This window comes from Piliocolobus tephrosceles, chromosome 19, assembly GCF_002776525.5.
Source record: "Piliocolobus tephrosceles isolate RC106 chromosome 19, ASM277652v3, whole genome shotgun sequence".
NCBI lineage: Eukaryota > Metazoa > Chordata > Mammalia > Primates > Cercopithecidae > Piliocolobus > Piliocolobus tephrosceles.
Window position 1 is genome coordinate 13460310 of NC_045452.1, and position 13072 is coordinate 13473381.

The window sequence follows — 13072 nt, forward strand, 5'->3', positions numbered from 1 at the left end:
ATTTAGTATGTGGTCATAATTCAGGACAATAAGTGAAGACCTTAAATATCCAAATACTCACTTGGGAAGGTATCGCGTCACTGTGATCATCTTATCTTTCAGCGTCACTTTGTGGAACGTTCTGCCCATACTCAGCCAATACTGGTCCTCCTCCTCCGGGCGGTTTCGGGACACAAGGCCTAACAGAAAAATAATAATTTCCTCCATCTGTTTGAAGCTCATTCCTATAACAAGCAACTGTTTCTCATCCATATAGATTCAGAAAACGATGTAACACTCTCTCTTGAGGGGCAATTTCATGGAAGAAAGTTATTCTTGGTTAAAAAAACAAAACAAAAAACTCCTGAGGTTGGCAGATTTTTCTGTTATTAAACCAACCAGGAGCAGATTAGAGCCTGAAGGTGCTGGCTGATAGTACCTAGATGGCAGATTCAAAGCTGAACAACCTGATACCTCATCCTCTGGAGAGGAAAGTTCTGTAAGAGATGACTGTGTTACTAAAATGGAACTGTACTACTCCAGCATAAGCTGCCCACCTTGGCATTCGAGGTTCTCACTCCAAGGTGGCAGTCAACCTAGCTTTCTAGTCCTAGTTCTCACTACTTCTAAACTGCTATACCAAGTTTCAGTCTAAAAGGACCATTTATTTATTTGCTGCAAAAATTTGCTCATGTTGTTTCTTTTCTTTTCTTTTCTTTTTTTGAGACACAGTTTCACTCTTGTTGCCCAGGCTGGAGTGCGATGGTGTGATCTCAACTGACCGCAATCTCCACCTCCTGGGTTCAAGCAGTTCTCCTGTCTCAGCCTCCCGAGTAGCTGGGATTACAGGCATGCTCCACCATGCCCAGCTAATTTTGTATTTTTAGTAGAGACGAGGTTTCTCTATGTTGGTCAGGCTGGTCTTGAACTCCCGACCTCAGGTGATCCACTCGCCTCGGCCTCCTGAAGTGCTGGGATTACAGGGGTGAGCCACTGCGCCTGGCCTGCTCATGTTGTTTCTTTTGCATTCTCTTCCTGGGCCACCACTGAAATCCCAGATCATTTAAAGTCATCATCAAATGCTACTTCTTCCAGAAAGCTGTCAGACCCCATCAGCAGTGTGAATTCTACCTTGTATATAGCTCCTTGTGTGTATGTCTTTCACCCCTTACAAATTAAAAATTCCAGGAGGCCAGGGCTCAAACATTGTTCCTCCTTACATTTTTAGTAGCACCGGATAAAGTGCCATGTGCAGTATTAGCTGAACTGAATTGAATGCAGGAAAGAGGAAAATAATCAGGAATGAAGAAAATGACAAGTGTTCAAGAGAGTAAAATCACACCTCAAAAGAACAACCAAGCCAAGCCAAGCCAAGCCAAGCCAAGATTCCTTTGATCTAGAAATGAAAGGAGTCCTCTTGAGGCAGGAGAACAGGGTTTGGAGGCAGGGAATCTAAGGCCAATTCAGGCTGACTTCCTAAAACTAAATCAAAAGAAAAACTCCAACTTTCCACACCTAAGTAACAAAAGAACTGGAGGTTACTCCCTTCGCAAACCACTCCCTGCTTTTTCTGTGAGGCAGATGGAAAACTGAAAGTGTCTTTCTGATTGGTTTGATTTTTACAACCAATCAGACGTTTGTATAGGAGTATAACTTTGAAACTTCACTTCAGCCTCTGATTGGGAGCTTTCCCCAACCAATCAGACTGACTGAGAGCCACTACTTCATTTACATAGGGTGTGCACCAAGTAACCAATGGGAAACTTCCAGAGGGTATTTAAACCCCAGCAAGGCCGGGCGTGGTGGCTCAAGCCTGTAATCCCAGCACTTTGGGAGGCCGAGACCGGTGGATCACGAGGTCAGGAGATCGAGACCATCCTGGCTAACACGGTGAAACCCCGTCTCTACTAAAAAAAATACAAAAAACTAGCAGGGCGAGGTGGCGGGCGCCTGTAGTCCCAGCTACTCGGGAGGCTGAGGCAGGAGAATGGCGTGAACCCGGGAGGCGGAGCTTGCAGTGAGCTGAGATCCAGCCACTGCACTCCAGCCTGGGCGACAGAGCAAGACTCCATCTCAAAATAAATAAATAAATAAAAAATAAACCCCAGCAAATTCTGTAAAGGAGCCCTTGAGCCCCTATGCTTCAGCCTGCTCCCACACTGTGGAGTGTACTTTCATTTTCTTTTTCTTTTTTTTTTTTGAGACGGAGTCTGGCTCTGTCGCCCAGGCTGGAGTGCAGTGGGATCTCAGCTCACTGAAAGCTCCGCCTCCCGGGTTTACACCATTCTCCTGCCTCAGCCTCCGGAGTAGCTGGGACTACAGGCGCCCGCCACCTCGCCCGGCTAGTTTTTTGTATTTTTAGTAGAGACGGGGTTTCACCATGTTAGCCGGGATGGTCTCGATCTGCTGACCTTGTGATCCGCCCGCCTCGGCCTCCCAAAGTGCTGGGATTACAGGCTTGAGCCACCACGCCCAGCCTCATTTTCAATAAATCTCTGCTTTTGCTGTTTCATTCTTTTCTTGCTTTGTTTGTGCGTTTTGTCCAGTTCTTTGTTTGAGGTGCCAAGAACCTGGACACCCTCCACCAGCAACACTCTCATTCAGCTCTGGGACAGTCACACGGTGACAGGCAGCATGGGAGCGGTCAAGAGGAGAGAGGACAGCAGAGGCTGAAATAGTATTCACTGTGAGTATGGAAATTTCCCAGATGGTGCCAAAGGAGCAGCAGGCCAGATGCATACAAAACAGAAGTGACTCGAGAGACCCCAGGTCCAACCCCAGCACTTTCACTTGCCAGCTTCTATGATCTTGGGCACCAAATCTCACTTTCTACAGCAACAAAGAGGGCAAGCCCTCATCCAAGCATTCTTTTATTCATGCAACAAACACTCTGCTGGCTATTGGAAAGACAACGTCATGGGGCAAGGTTCATGAGCATCTGACATCGTACCGGACACCCCCATTCTAAATTAGGTGCACCCTCATTATCCCTGTGTTTATCCTGCATGGTATTTATTCTTCACAGTCTGTGATCAAATATATACTTGTGATTTATTAGTTTCACATCTGACTCTCCTGTAGACTGCAGACTCTGAGGGGAGGGCTGATGCTATTCTATTCCCTGCTGGAACAGGGCCTGGTTCACACTTAGTATTCAGTAAGTCTCTGACGAATAAGCAGCACAGGCCTGGTTGTGATGGCAACTGTTCCAGTAATTAGGATAACAATGGTACCCTTTCTGTTACTATAGAAATTAAAGAGATTAAATTTATCACAGCAAAAAAATAACCAGAAAGGATACAGTCAGGCAAGTAGCCTCTGACCAACTAACCATCACATGAGGCTCATGGATCAGCCAGGAACAGAACTGGACACAGAGGAACTCAGACCACTGAGGGACATCCACCAGCTATTCCACAGAACAACAGGTGGGCAGCCTGGAAGGCACCAGTGACATGAAAGGTGAATTCATCCCATTACTCTTGGGATAAAGGACAAAATCCTTCAGATAGACTTGGGTCTCCTGACATCTCTGGCTGCACCTCCAGCTCATTCCTTGTGCTCCATCATATCAGCCTTCTTTTTGGCGTCCAGAAAGTATCTCAATGTTTTCTGCCACAGAACCTTTGCACAAACTGGCCTCTGCCTGGCATGCCCTTCCTTTCTACTCCTGCCCTCCATTTCCAACCTGCTGCTCCTAGTAACTCCTACATGTACTTCAGGTCTAAGCTCAAACCTCACCTCCTCAGGGAAGCTGTCCATGACCCACCAGATAAGATAGGGCCCCATATTAAATGTTCTGACAGCCCCATGACTTCTCCCTCAGCCTTTATCACAATATACAATTATATTTCATAGTTTGACTAATGTTATTTTCCCTGACTGGGCTATAAATGCTCTCCCTAGTCATGCAGAGTAAGTGCTTCAAAGACTGTTGAATGAATGTGTGAATAAATGGATTCACATATTTATTTATTTTTCTTTTCTTTTTAGAGACAGTCTCCCTATATTGCTTAGGCCGTTCTTGAACTCCTGCACTCCAGGCATCCTCCTGCCTCAGCCTCCCAACATGCTAGGATTACGCCCAGTCAAATTCATATACTTATTGACCCATACTGTTGCATATTATTGTATGCCAGGCATGCAGTTTCCATTGTGGAGGACAAAAAGATAAACAGAAATAGTCTTGGCACTCAAAAAGGTTAATATTCAGTAAGGTCTGGAAGATGAATACAAGGCAACATGTGATAAACATCACAAGGGACATTCAAAGAAGATCTAGGGGGAGTCCAAAGCTTTATACATAAACAGCAGGGCCTGGGCTGGATGACCACATGCTCCCGCTAACAGGGCTACAGTTCTCTGATCCTCTGGCCCAAGAAGCTTTCATGGGCAGACAAAGATGATCCAAGGTTATCACTAAGTGATCAGGGAAGGTGGGGGGTCTTGTTAGCAATAATGAAGAGACAGGAGACTAAGACAGCTCACTGATTGTTCCAGGAAGTGATTACTGCTTTCTGATTCCAGGCACCTGCACTTAATGCCCTCTGTTAGACTTATTTTAGAGGAGCTCTCCACTGCCTGGCTCTGATTCAACTAGCAACACCGATTCTCTGTCACTTACTAGCCTAATCTGCCCCTCATGGATGACCCATTCTTGCTTCAAGCCACCAAGCTTCAGTGATAAAGAAGAGACAGATGAAATCAGAATAGGAAAATAAGAACAAAAGTAAACTTCAGGTTTAGGTAACATTTGGCAGTCTGCTGTGTGCCAGGTACTGTACTAGAAACAAATATAGGTTTCTGGGTTTAGAAACTTTGACAGCTCAGTAGTGACTCAGCTTCCTACTATTCCCAGGCTGTCCCATTCCTGAACTTGGTCACACCCACTGCCTTAAAGGGAGAGTTGTAAATTAAAGAGAGCATTTACAATAAATCCATACCTAAAGGAGACTTTATTCCTCACTTAAGTAGAATTTATAAATAAAACTTTTGTGTCAAAAACAATTACTACTAAATTTATCTATTATCTACCATCTTGAAAACCCACTTCCACATAAGAAGAGACGAAAATATAAATCCAAGGAGAAAAACTCACCTCGGCTATAGAGTGGGCTACTGCTCAGCGGGGGTGGGACGGCAGGGTTGGGTTTTTGTGCCTTGGGCTGCACTATGATTTGGTAGCCCTGCATGAGACGTTGGCAAATAAACTCTTCAAACACCTGCTGGGCTGTCATCTGCACACCGTCTTCGTCCCTCCTGAAAAAAACAGATGATTGCTCATACAGATGCTTGGCCTGAGATAGTGACACTTAAGACTGCACAGTCTCATCATCTCCTTTGCATCATCCCCTTATAACCATTCTATGGTGCTTCATAAAACTAACAGTTTGAGCTGGGCACGGTGGCTCATATCTGTAATCCTAGTACTCCAGAAGGCTGACATGGGCAGATTGCATAAGCCCAGGAATTCAAGACCAGTCTGGGCAACATGGCAAAACCCTGTCTCTACCAAAAAAAAAAAAAAATTAGCCAAGTATGGTGGCATGCATTTTTAGTCCCAGCAGAGGTTGCAGTGAGCCAAGATTGCATCACTGCACTTCAGCCTGGACGACAGTATATAAAAGAGAGATAGAAAGAAAATATAATAGAAAATATGAAAAAAAAACCACCAACAATTTGTAAATCAGTGTTTTGGGGAAAATTAACAGTTTAAAGAGGTGAAAAGAGGCAGGTAACTCAATGCCCAAATGAGTAATTTTAGAAAAGAAGATCAGATTTAGTGTGCCCAAAATAATTGCATTAGAAAATAAGAGAATAATCAGCAAGGCCAGAAAAAACTGGAGTTAAAAATAAATCAATCGACAAGGAGAAATAGTTGATGTCAATAGAACTCTGGAGAAATGCACACTTCTTTTTTTTTTTTGAGACGGAGTCTCGCTCTGTCGTTGCCCAGGCTGGAGTGCAGTGGCCGGATCTCAGCTCACTGCAAGCTCTGCCTCCCGGGTTTTACACCATTCTCCTGCCTCAGCCTGCCGAGTAGCTGGGACTACAGGCACCCACCACCTCACCCGCTAGTTTTTTGTATTTTTTTTTTTTTTTAGTAGAGATGGGGTTTCACTGTGTTAGCCAGGATGGTCTTGATCTCCTGACCTCGTGATCCGCCCTTCTCGGCCTCCCAAAGTGCTGGGATTACAGGCTTGAGCCACCGCGCCCGGCCGAAATGCACAGTTCTTACATCATAAAATTACCCACAGCCAGCGCAGCAGCTCATGCCTGTAATCCCATCACTATGGGAGGCCGAGGCCAGTGGATTACCTGAGGTCAGGAGTTTGAGACCAGCCTGGCCAACATGTTGAAACCCTGTCTCTACTAAAAATACAAAAAATTAGCCGGGCGTGGTGGCACACGCCTATAGTCCCAGCTACTCAGGAGGCTGAGGCATGAGAATCACTTGAACCTGGGAGGCAGAGATTGCAGTGAAGCGAGACTGTGCTACTGCACTCCAGCCTGGGTGACAGAGTAAGACTCTGTCTCCAAAAAAAAAAAAAAAAAAAAAATTACCCAAATATAAAAAGAGGACACAGGCTTGAAAATTCAGTGTTCAGCCAGGCACAGTGGCTCAAGGTGGTAATCTCAGCACTTTGGGACACAAGAGTTGGGCAGATGGCTTGAGCCCAGGAGTTCAAGACCAACCTGGGCAATATGGTGAAATAGTGTCTTTATAAAATATACAAAAATTAGCTGGATGTGGTGCTGCCATTCTCAGCTACTTCTAGCTACTTAGGAGGCTGAGGTGGAAAGACTGTTTGAACTCAGGAGATCGAGGTTGCAGTGAGATGTGATCATACCACTGTACTCCAACCTGAGTGACAGAGTGAGACCCTGTCTCAGTTAAAAATAAAAGGAAAAAAAGAAAGATAAAATACAATTCAATGTTTTTTTTGAATTTTTTATTTAATGGCCATGCTAATCTTCTCTGTCTTTCCAATTTTAATATATGTGTTGCTGAAGTGAGCACAAACTCAGTGTTCTGATGTATGTGTGAGATATATCTGAAACCCTCACAAACCAAGCCAAGTGCCCTTTTCTCTGACACTGACCTGTCGATGTCTGCTTCTGGAAGGAGATCATAACAGCCCTCTGTGTAGTCATTCTGCAGGCCCTGGCGGTCAGGGAAGTAGTCGGTGGTGAGGGGGAGGCATGCCGGAGTAGTGAGAGACTTCCAGTCCACTCCAACTGTGCAACAGAAGCCTGGCACTACAGGGGGAGCAGACAGTGTCAGAACTGCCTCACATAACGGGGGAAAAGGTACATGTGGTCACCATGGCAAGTGTGGGATGGGGGGTCAGGGGAGGAAAGGGGAGGGAAGGGTGGGGAAAACAGTTCATGGTGAAAATGATAAAATTGACAGGATTGGGAAGAAAGAGGGTAGGGGAGGGAGAAAGAGAGAGAAACAGAGTTTGTTAGACAATGCAGTGCACATGCTTATCCAGTCCCATCATGCAAATGGGATTCACAGCTGATACTTTTCATTTTCTGCTGATTGTGAGCTACAGCCGCAATGCAGGTGAGATTACTGCAGGGCAGGCAGAATTACGTGTCGAAGCACATCAACGTTCCAAGAGCAGGGAGGCCCAAGCGTGAGCCTCTCCCAAGGACTGCAGAGTGGATGGGTGGGGAAAGGATGGGAGCTCAGCCTGGTTTGGGAGCAAACAGCATACAGTAGCAGAAATAAGGAATACTTCTAGCACTGCAAAAATAAGTAACAGATCCAAAAGGTTGGGAGGAAAAATCGAGTAAGGATATCTGGGAAAGTTAGGAGGCTGGAACTTTAAGAGACAGTGTTTAATAATCCAAAAATGAAAGCTGCAGTTAGCAGAGCAGGCCTGACCACATGGGTCTGTCCCGAATTGTCTGCTCCTCAGTTAAAGCAGGGTTTCTCAGCCTCGGCAACAACAGAGACTTTGAACCAGATAATTCTTTGTTGTGGGGGCTGTCCTGGGTACCGCAGCAGCATCCTTGGACTCTACTCACTAGATGCCAGTGGCATCCCCTAATTGTGAAAACCAGAAATGTCTGTAGGCATTGACATGTTCCACTGGGGAGGGAAATCCCCCCTGGTTAGGAAAATCCTCCCTGGTTGAGCTTCACTCAGTTAAAATAATAGGGCAGTTACCTCTTTAAGTAATTTAAGTGAAGACTATCTTTTAACTCTCCAAAGAAGGGAGCAATATGAAGTCAAAAACTCTAAGGCTTTGTCTCCGAGTTCTGAATGGGACATTCATATGCCTTATTTTTGTACCATACTAACAGCTTACAATGTAATGTAGCCCCTGCTGCCGCCTCAGCCCTCCCATCAATGAATAACAAAATTTGTGTGCTAAGTCGCAGCAGAAAAATGCCCCACATGGCACCACTGACTTGGGGAAGATGATTTAGCCTGCAACAGATCTAACTCATGCCCTACACAGGCCTTATTAACTCATGAATAATTCAGGAATCCAAAACATAGTCCCGAATAGCCTAATTAATCATCTCCATTTTTCTATATGGCAGCCGAGGAGGTAAGCTTGTTTCTACTTCATGGTTAGAACAGAAGATGAGGACCTGATCAAAGCCCCAGTGGGGAAGCCAGAAACAGAAGACAGTTCGATCTTTATGTCCTCTTAGATCATTCTGGCCCTCATCAGCCTTTTGACCCTCAGGATTAGAAAAATCTTGTAGAAATGCTTTCTGCTGGGCACACAACAAGACAGACAGTTCAAATACTTAGTTTGAGATCCCATGATGAGAAAGGATGCTGAATGAAAGTCTAAGGGTGTTCTGTCTCTAGGAAAAGAGTGCAGCCTCTTTTCTAACCCCAGTATCTTCTGGTCCTGAAAAAAAGGACTCTGAGGAAGTTCCACACCTCAGAACCACTAAAATAACAATGATGAACACAGGTAACAAACTCCGGTGACAGGGTTGTAGAGAAACAGGATCATCTATTCATTGCTGGCAGCTTTTTGGAAAACAGTCAATCTGCCAACCATACTTTGGGGAATATAATCCAAAGACATTAACCAAAAAATGCACCTGTTGCACCATGTATTATGTATTATTATTAACTTTTAATTTAATAGAGACAGGGTCTCACTATATCGTCCGGGCTGGTCTCAAACTCCTGGGCTCAAGTGATCCACCCACCTCAGCCTCCCAAAGTGCTGTGATTACCGGCATGAGCCACTGTGCTCAGCTCACCAGGTATTATCATACCTGCATTATATGCTGTGGCTAAAAAGCAGAAAGCCATCCAAATGGTCACTAATAAGAAATGATTACTAAAACCAAGATACAGTAATGTGCTTAATGTTGCCATTACAAATGACTGCTAGGAGGGACCTGAACAAATAGGGGAAAAGGATTATTAAGTGAGGACAAAGGCTGGGCGAGGTGGCTCATGGCTGTAATCATAGCACTTTGGGAGGCCAAGGCGGGTGGATCACGAGGTCAGGAGTTCAAGACCAGCCTACCCAACGTGGTGAAACCCCGTCTCTACTAAAAACACAAAAGTTAGCCAGGCGTGGTGGTGCATGCCTGTAATCCCAGCTACTCAAGAGGCTGAGGCAGAAGAATCACTTGAACTTGGGAGGCAGATGTTGCAGCGCACCACTGCACTCCAGCCTGGGCAACAGAGCAAGACACTGTCTCAAAAAAAAAAAAAGGTGGGGACAAAAAGACTCAGTGATATATATCCATTGGTCACAGCTAAGTAAAGTTTATCAAGTGGTAGGATTTTCTCTGCTATTTTATTATTATAGATATTTAGACATTCTCTTACTATATAGCTATTTAAAAAGATGATCAAAAGGAATGCAAATCAGCCAAATATTTCAACTACAGGCAGGCAAATAATTCTAGTAACAGCCTATTATGTCTTTCCAACTTTTTCATGGAGATGTCATTAGGCATTTAAGGGTGAAGGCCAGCTCTGGACCAGCATGGGGGCCTTAGAGGGAATCTGCTACCTTTCCTAGGTGCCCCTGAATCACCCTCCAAAACAGGTCATTCGGTCACACCCCCCTCACTTTCCATCACAGAGTCCAGAGAGTCCTCCCTCACCACATCACCTTCCCATACCCCAGAGATATATGGACCTCAGGACCATTCACTTCCCACAGGGCTTCCACCTGTTTCCTCATGCTCTGACCACCCACACTCCCTGTCTACCCCTTTCCCCAGTCAGCTGCCCCCTCTTACTTGGGTCTGGAGAGGTAGAAACACTGTCCTCTAGAGAATCCTTATTCTGGGTCCTAGGATTCATACCTACGGAAAGATAAAAACAGCTTGTCTTAAGAAGGCTCACTCTGCAAAAGCGTTCTGACCAGTTATGGTTGAAAAAGGCCAAAATTGGAGCTAAAAATAAAAATGTAAACCAAGTGCAAATTCTGTGCTGAGTATTTCAAACAGTACAAAATAATCGATCAAAGAAAAATGATCAATCTAAAATTGGGAATGAGCCAGAACTTTACTCTGAGGTTACTGGTATCATTCTTTGCTAAAAGAGATCACACAAACACGAGCAACCTGCCACTTATTTTAATAAAATCGACACATTTCAAAGTCATTTCAACTAATTAGAGCAATCTTTAGTGAATATAAATGACCTATTTTTACAGTGAGCGCTGATCGTGCCACTGCATTCCAACCTGGGCGACGACAGAGTGAGAGAGACCCTGTCTCTAAAAATATATATAAAATAAAACAAAATGACCTATTTAAATTTAATCCACTCATCAGCCATCCTTATCTTCTGGAATTTTCTTCCCCAAATCATGGCTTTCTAAAATATGACATAGGACATCAAAACTCACTACTTTAACATAAAAACAATGATTTTACCTATAACTGGGCTGAAAGGAAACACCGGAAGATTCTTTGAAATGCAATTTATTGACTATCGAGTAACACAATTAATTTTAAAGCACATCTATCAGTACTTAAATGTCCCTTTCAAAACATTTATTTACTAGAAAATTATGATGCCATAAAAAGAACTGAGGTTAAGCATGGTGGCTAACAAGGCCAGGAGTTCAAGGCTATGGCAAGCTATAATCATTCCACTGCTCTCCAGCCTGGGTGATAGAGTGAGACTCCATCTCTACTTAAGATACATAAAAATATTTTTTAAAAAGGACTGGAAAGATGCTTACTAAACGTTCAACAGTGGCTAACTGAGAAGAAAGCTGGAGGAAGGGATAGGAGGCAAAAGAGAATTTGTACTTTTTACTCTAAATACTTCTGGGTCATTTGAATATTTTATAACAAGAACAAGTATTTATAAATTTCTTGTGAAAGCTTTGAAAAAACAATCTACAACATGAGAGAAAGCACTTGCAAATCATGTATCTGGCAAAGGACTTGCATCCAGAAGACATAGGGAACTCTCAAATTCAAAAACAAGAAAACGAACAACCCAATGAGAAAAGGACAAACAACATATGCAAAAGGAATGTAAGTATATTAAAAGATGCTTAACTCAGTACTCATTAAGGAAACAGCAAATTAAAAGCACAGGGATTAGCCAGGCATGGTGGCATGCGCCTGTGTTCGCAGCCACTCCGGAGGCTAAGGCAGGAGGATTGCTTGTGCCCAGAAGTCCAAGGTTGACAGTGAGCTATGACTGTGCCACTGCATTCCTGCCTGGATGAAAGAGCAAGACCCCGTCTCAAAACAAACAAAAAAGTGCAGTAAGATACCACTACATGCCTATCTGAATGATGAAAATGACTGGACATACCAAGTGTTGACAAGGATATGGAACAACTCAAAGCCTAATACATTGCTGATAGCAAAGGAAACTGGCACACCACTTTTGAAAACAGTAGATTTACCATTTGACCCAGCAATCTACTCCTAAAAATTTATACAAGAAAAATGAAAACTTAAGTTCATACAAAACCTTTCTTCATATAAAATCATGTAAACATTTATAGAAGTCTTATTCATAGTCACCAAAACCTGGAAACAGCCCAATTATCTTTCAACTGGGGGAAGGATAAACAAATTGCAGCTCATCCATACAATAGAATACTACTCAGCAATAAAAAGGAGGCAATTACTGACACGTGACAACGTGGATGAATCTCTCAAATGCAATATGGTGAGTGAAATAAGCCAGACTCAAAAAACTACACACTGTATGATTCCATGTATGTTACATGCTGGGAAAGGCAAAACCAGAAGGACAGAGAACAGATCATTGGTTGCCAGAGGACAGGCAGAGAGACTGAGTACAAAACAATAGCACAGAGGAATTTTGGGAGGTGATGGAAATTTTCTTATCTTGATGTGTTTGTTGGTAGGTATACAACTCTATGCATTTGTAAAAACTCAACAGAACTGTACTCTAAATACAGTACATTTTACTGGACATAAATTTTAAAACATATATATATTTTTTAATTTAAAAAGATGGGCTGAGCGTGGTGGCTCACACCTGTAATCCCAGCACTTTGGGAGGCCAAGGTGGGGGATCACTGAAGGTCAGAAGTTCGAGACTGGCCTGGCCAACGTGGTGAAACCTCATCTCTACTAAAAATACAAAAATTAACTGGGCGTGGTGGTGGGTGCCTGTAATCTCAGCTACTCGGGAGGCTGAGGCAGGAGAAGCACTTGAACCCGGAAGGCTGAGGTTGCAGTGAGCCGAGATCACGCCGCTGCATTCCAGCCTGGGCCACAGACACAGAGCAAGACTCTGTCTGAAAAAAAGTAAAAATAAAAATAAAAATAAAGATGACACCACCTGGCCAAAACAACTTTAGGACTTTTCTTTTGGAACTGCTTGGAGCAGATTTTTTTAAATTACTAGTCATTATACTAGAAGATACAATGTATTAAGTCAGACAAATACAGTATTTCATTTCATTCAAACCCACACCAGGAGTAGATATGAGGTAGGTATGATCCTTTTCCACAGATAAAGAAACTGAGGCTCAGAGAAGTTAAGCAACTTACTGAAGATCTCACAGTAAGTAGGTGGAACCTGCATTTAGATTCTTTCTGCTCAACTTTACAGATGCTCTATTTCTTGACTATCCATCTGGGGCAC

General features: G+C 43.6%; 1 protein-coding gene and 1 non-coding gene across 26 annotated transcripts in view; both read right to left on the minus strand.

Moving 5' to 3' along the window:
* LOC111521831 (GATOR complex protein DEPDC5) overlaps positions 1 to 13072 on the minus strand; it is a 170381-nt gene that overhangs the window by 78086 nt on the left and 79223 nt on the right. For 19 of the 25 annotated variants that reach the window (XR_003306698.2, XR_003306696.2, XR_003306697.2 and 16 more), the window contains 4 exons: positions 10222 to 10287; positions 7083 to 7266; positions 5078 to 5238; positions 62 to 179 (listed from right to left, as the gene is read on the minus strand). Coding sequence is in view for 15 of the 25 variants with exons in the window: in XM_026447062.1 (XP_026302847.1) it covers positions 62 to 179; positions 5078 to 5238; positions 7083 to 7266; positions 10222 to 10287 (529 nt within the window). In the remaining 10 variants the exon portion in view is untranslated. Of the gene's footprint in view, positions 1 to 61; positions 180 to 5077; positions 5239 to 7082; positions 7267 to 10221; positions 10288 to 13072 lie in introns of those variants that run through there. The other 6 variants (XM_026447067.1, XM_026447064.1, XM_026447063.1 and 3 more) reach the window with 3 other exon arrangements.
* LOC113219728 lies at positions 6896 to 7000 on the minus strand. The gene has a single exon (XR_003306706.1). It is a non-coding gene; the product is annotated as a U6 spliceosomal RNA (small nuclear RNA).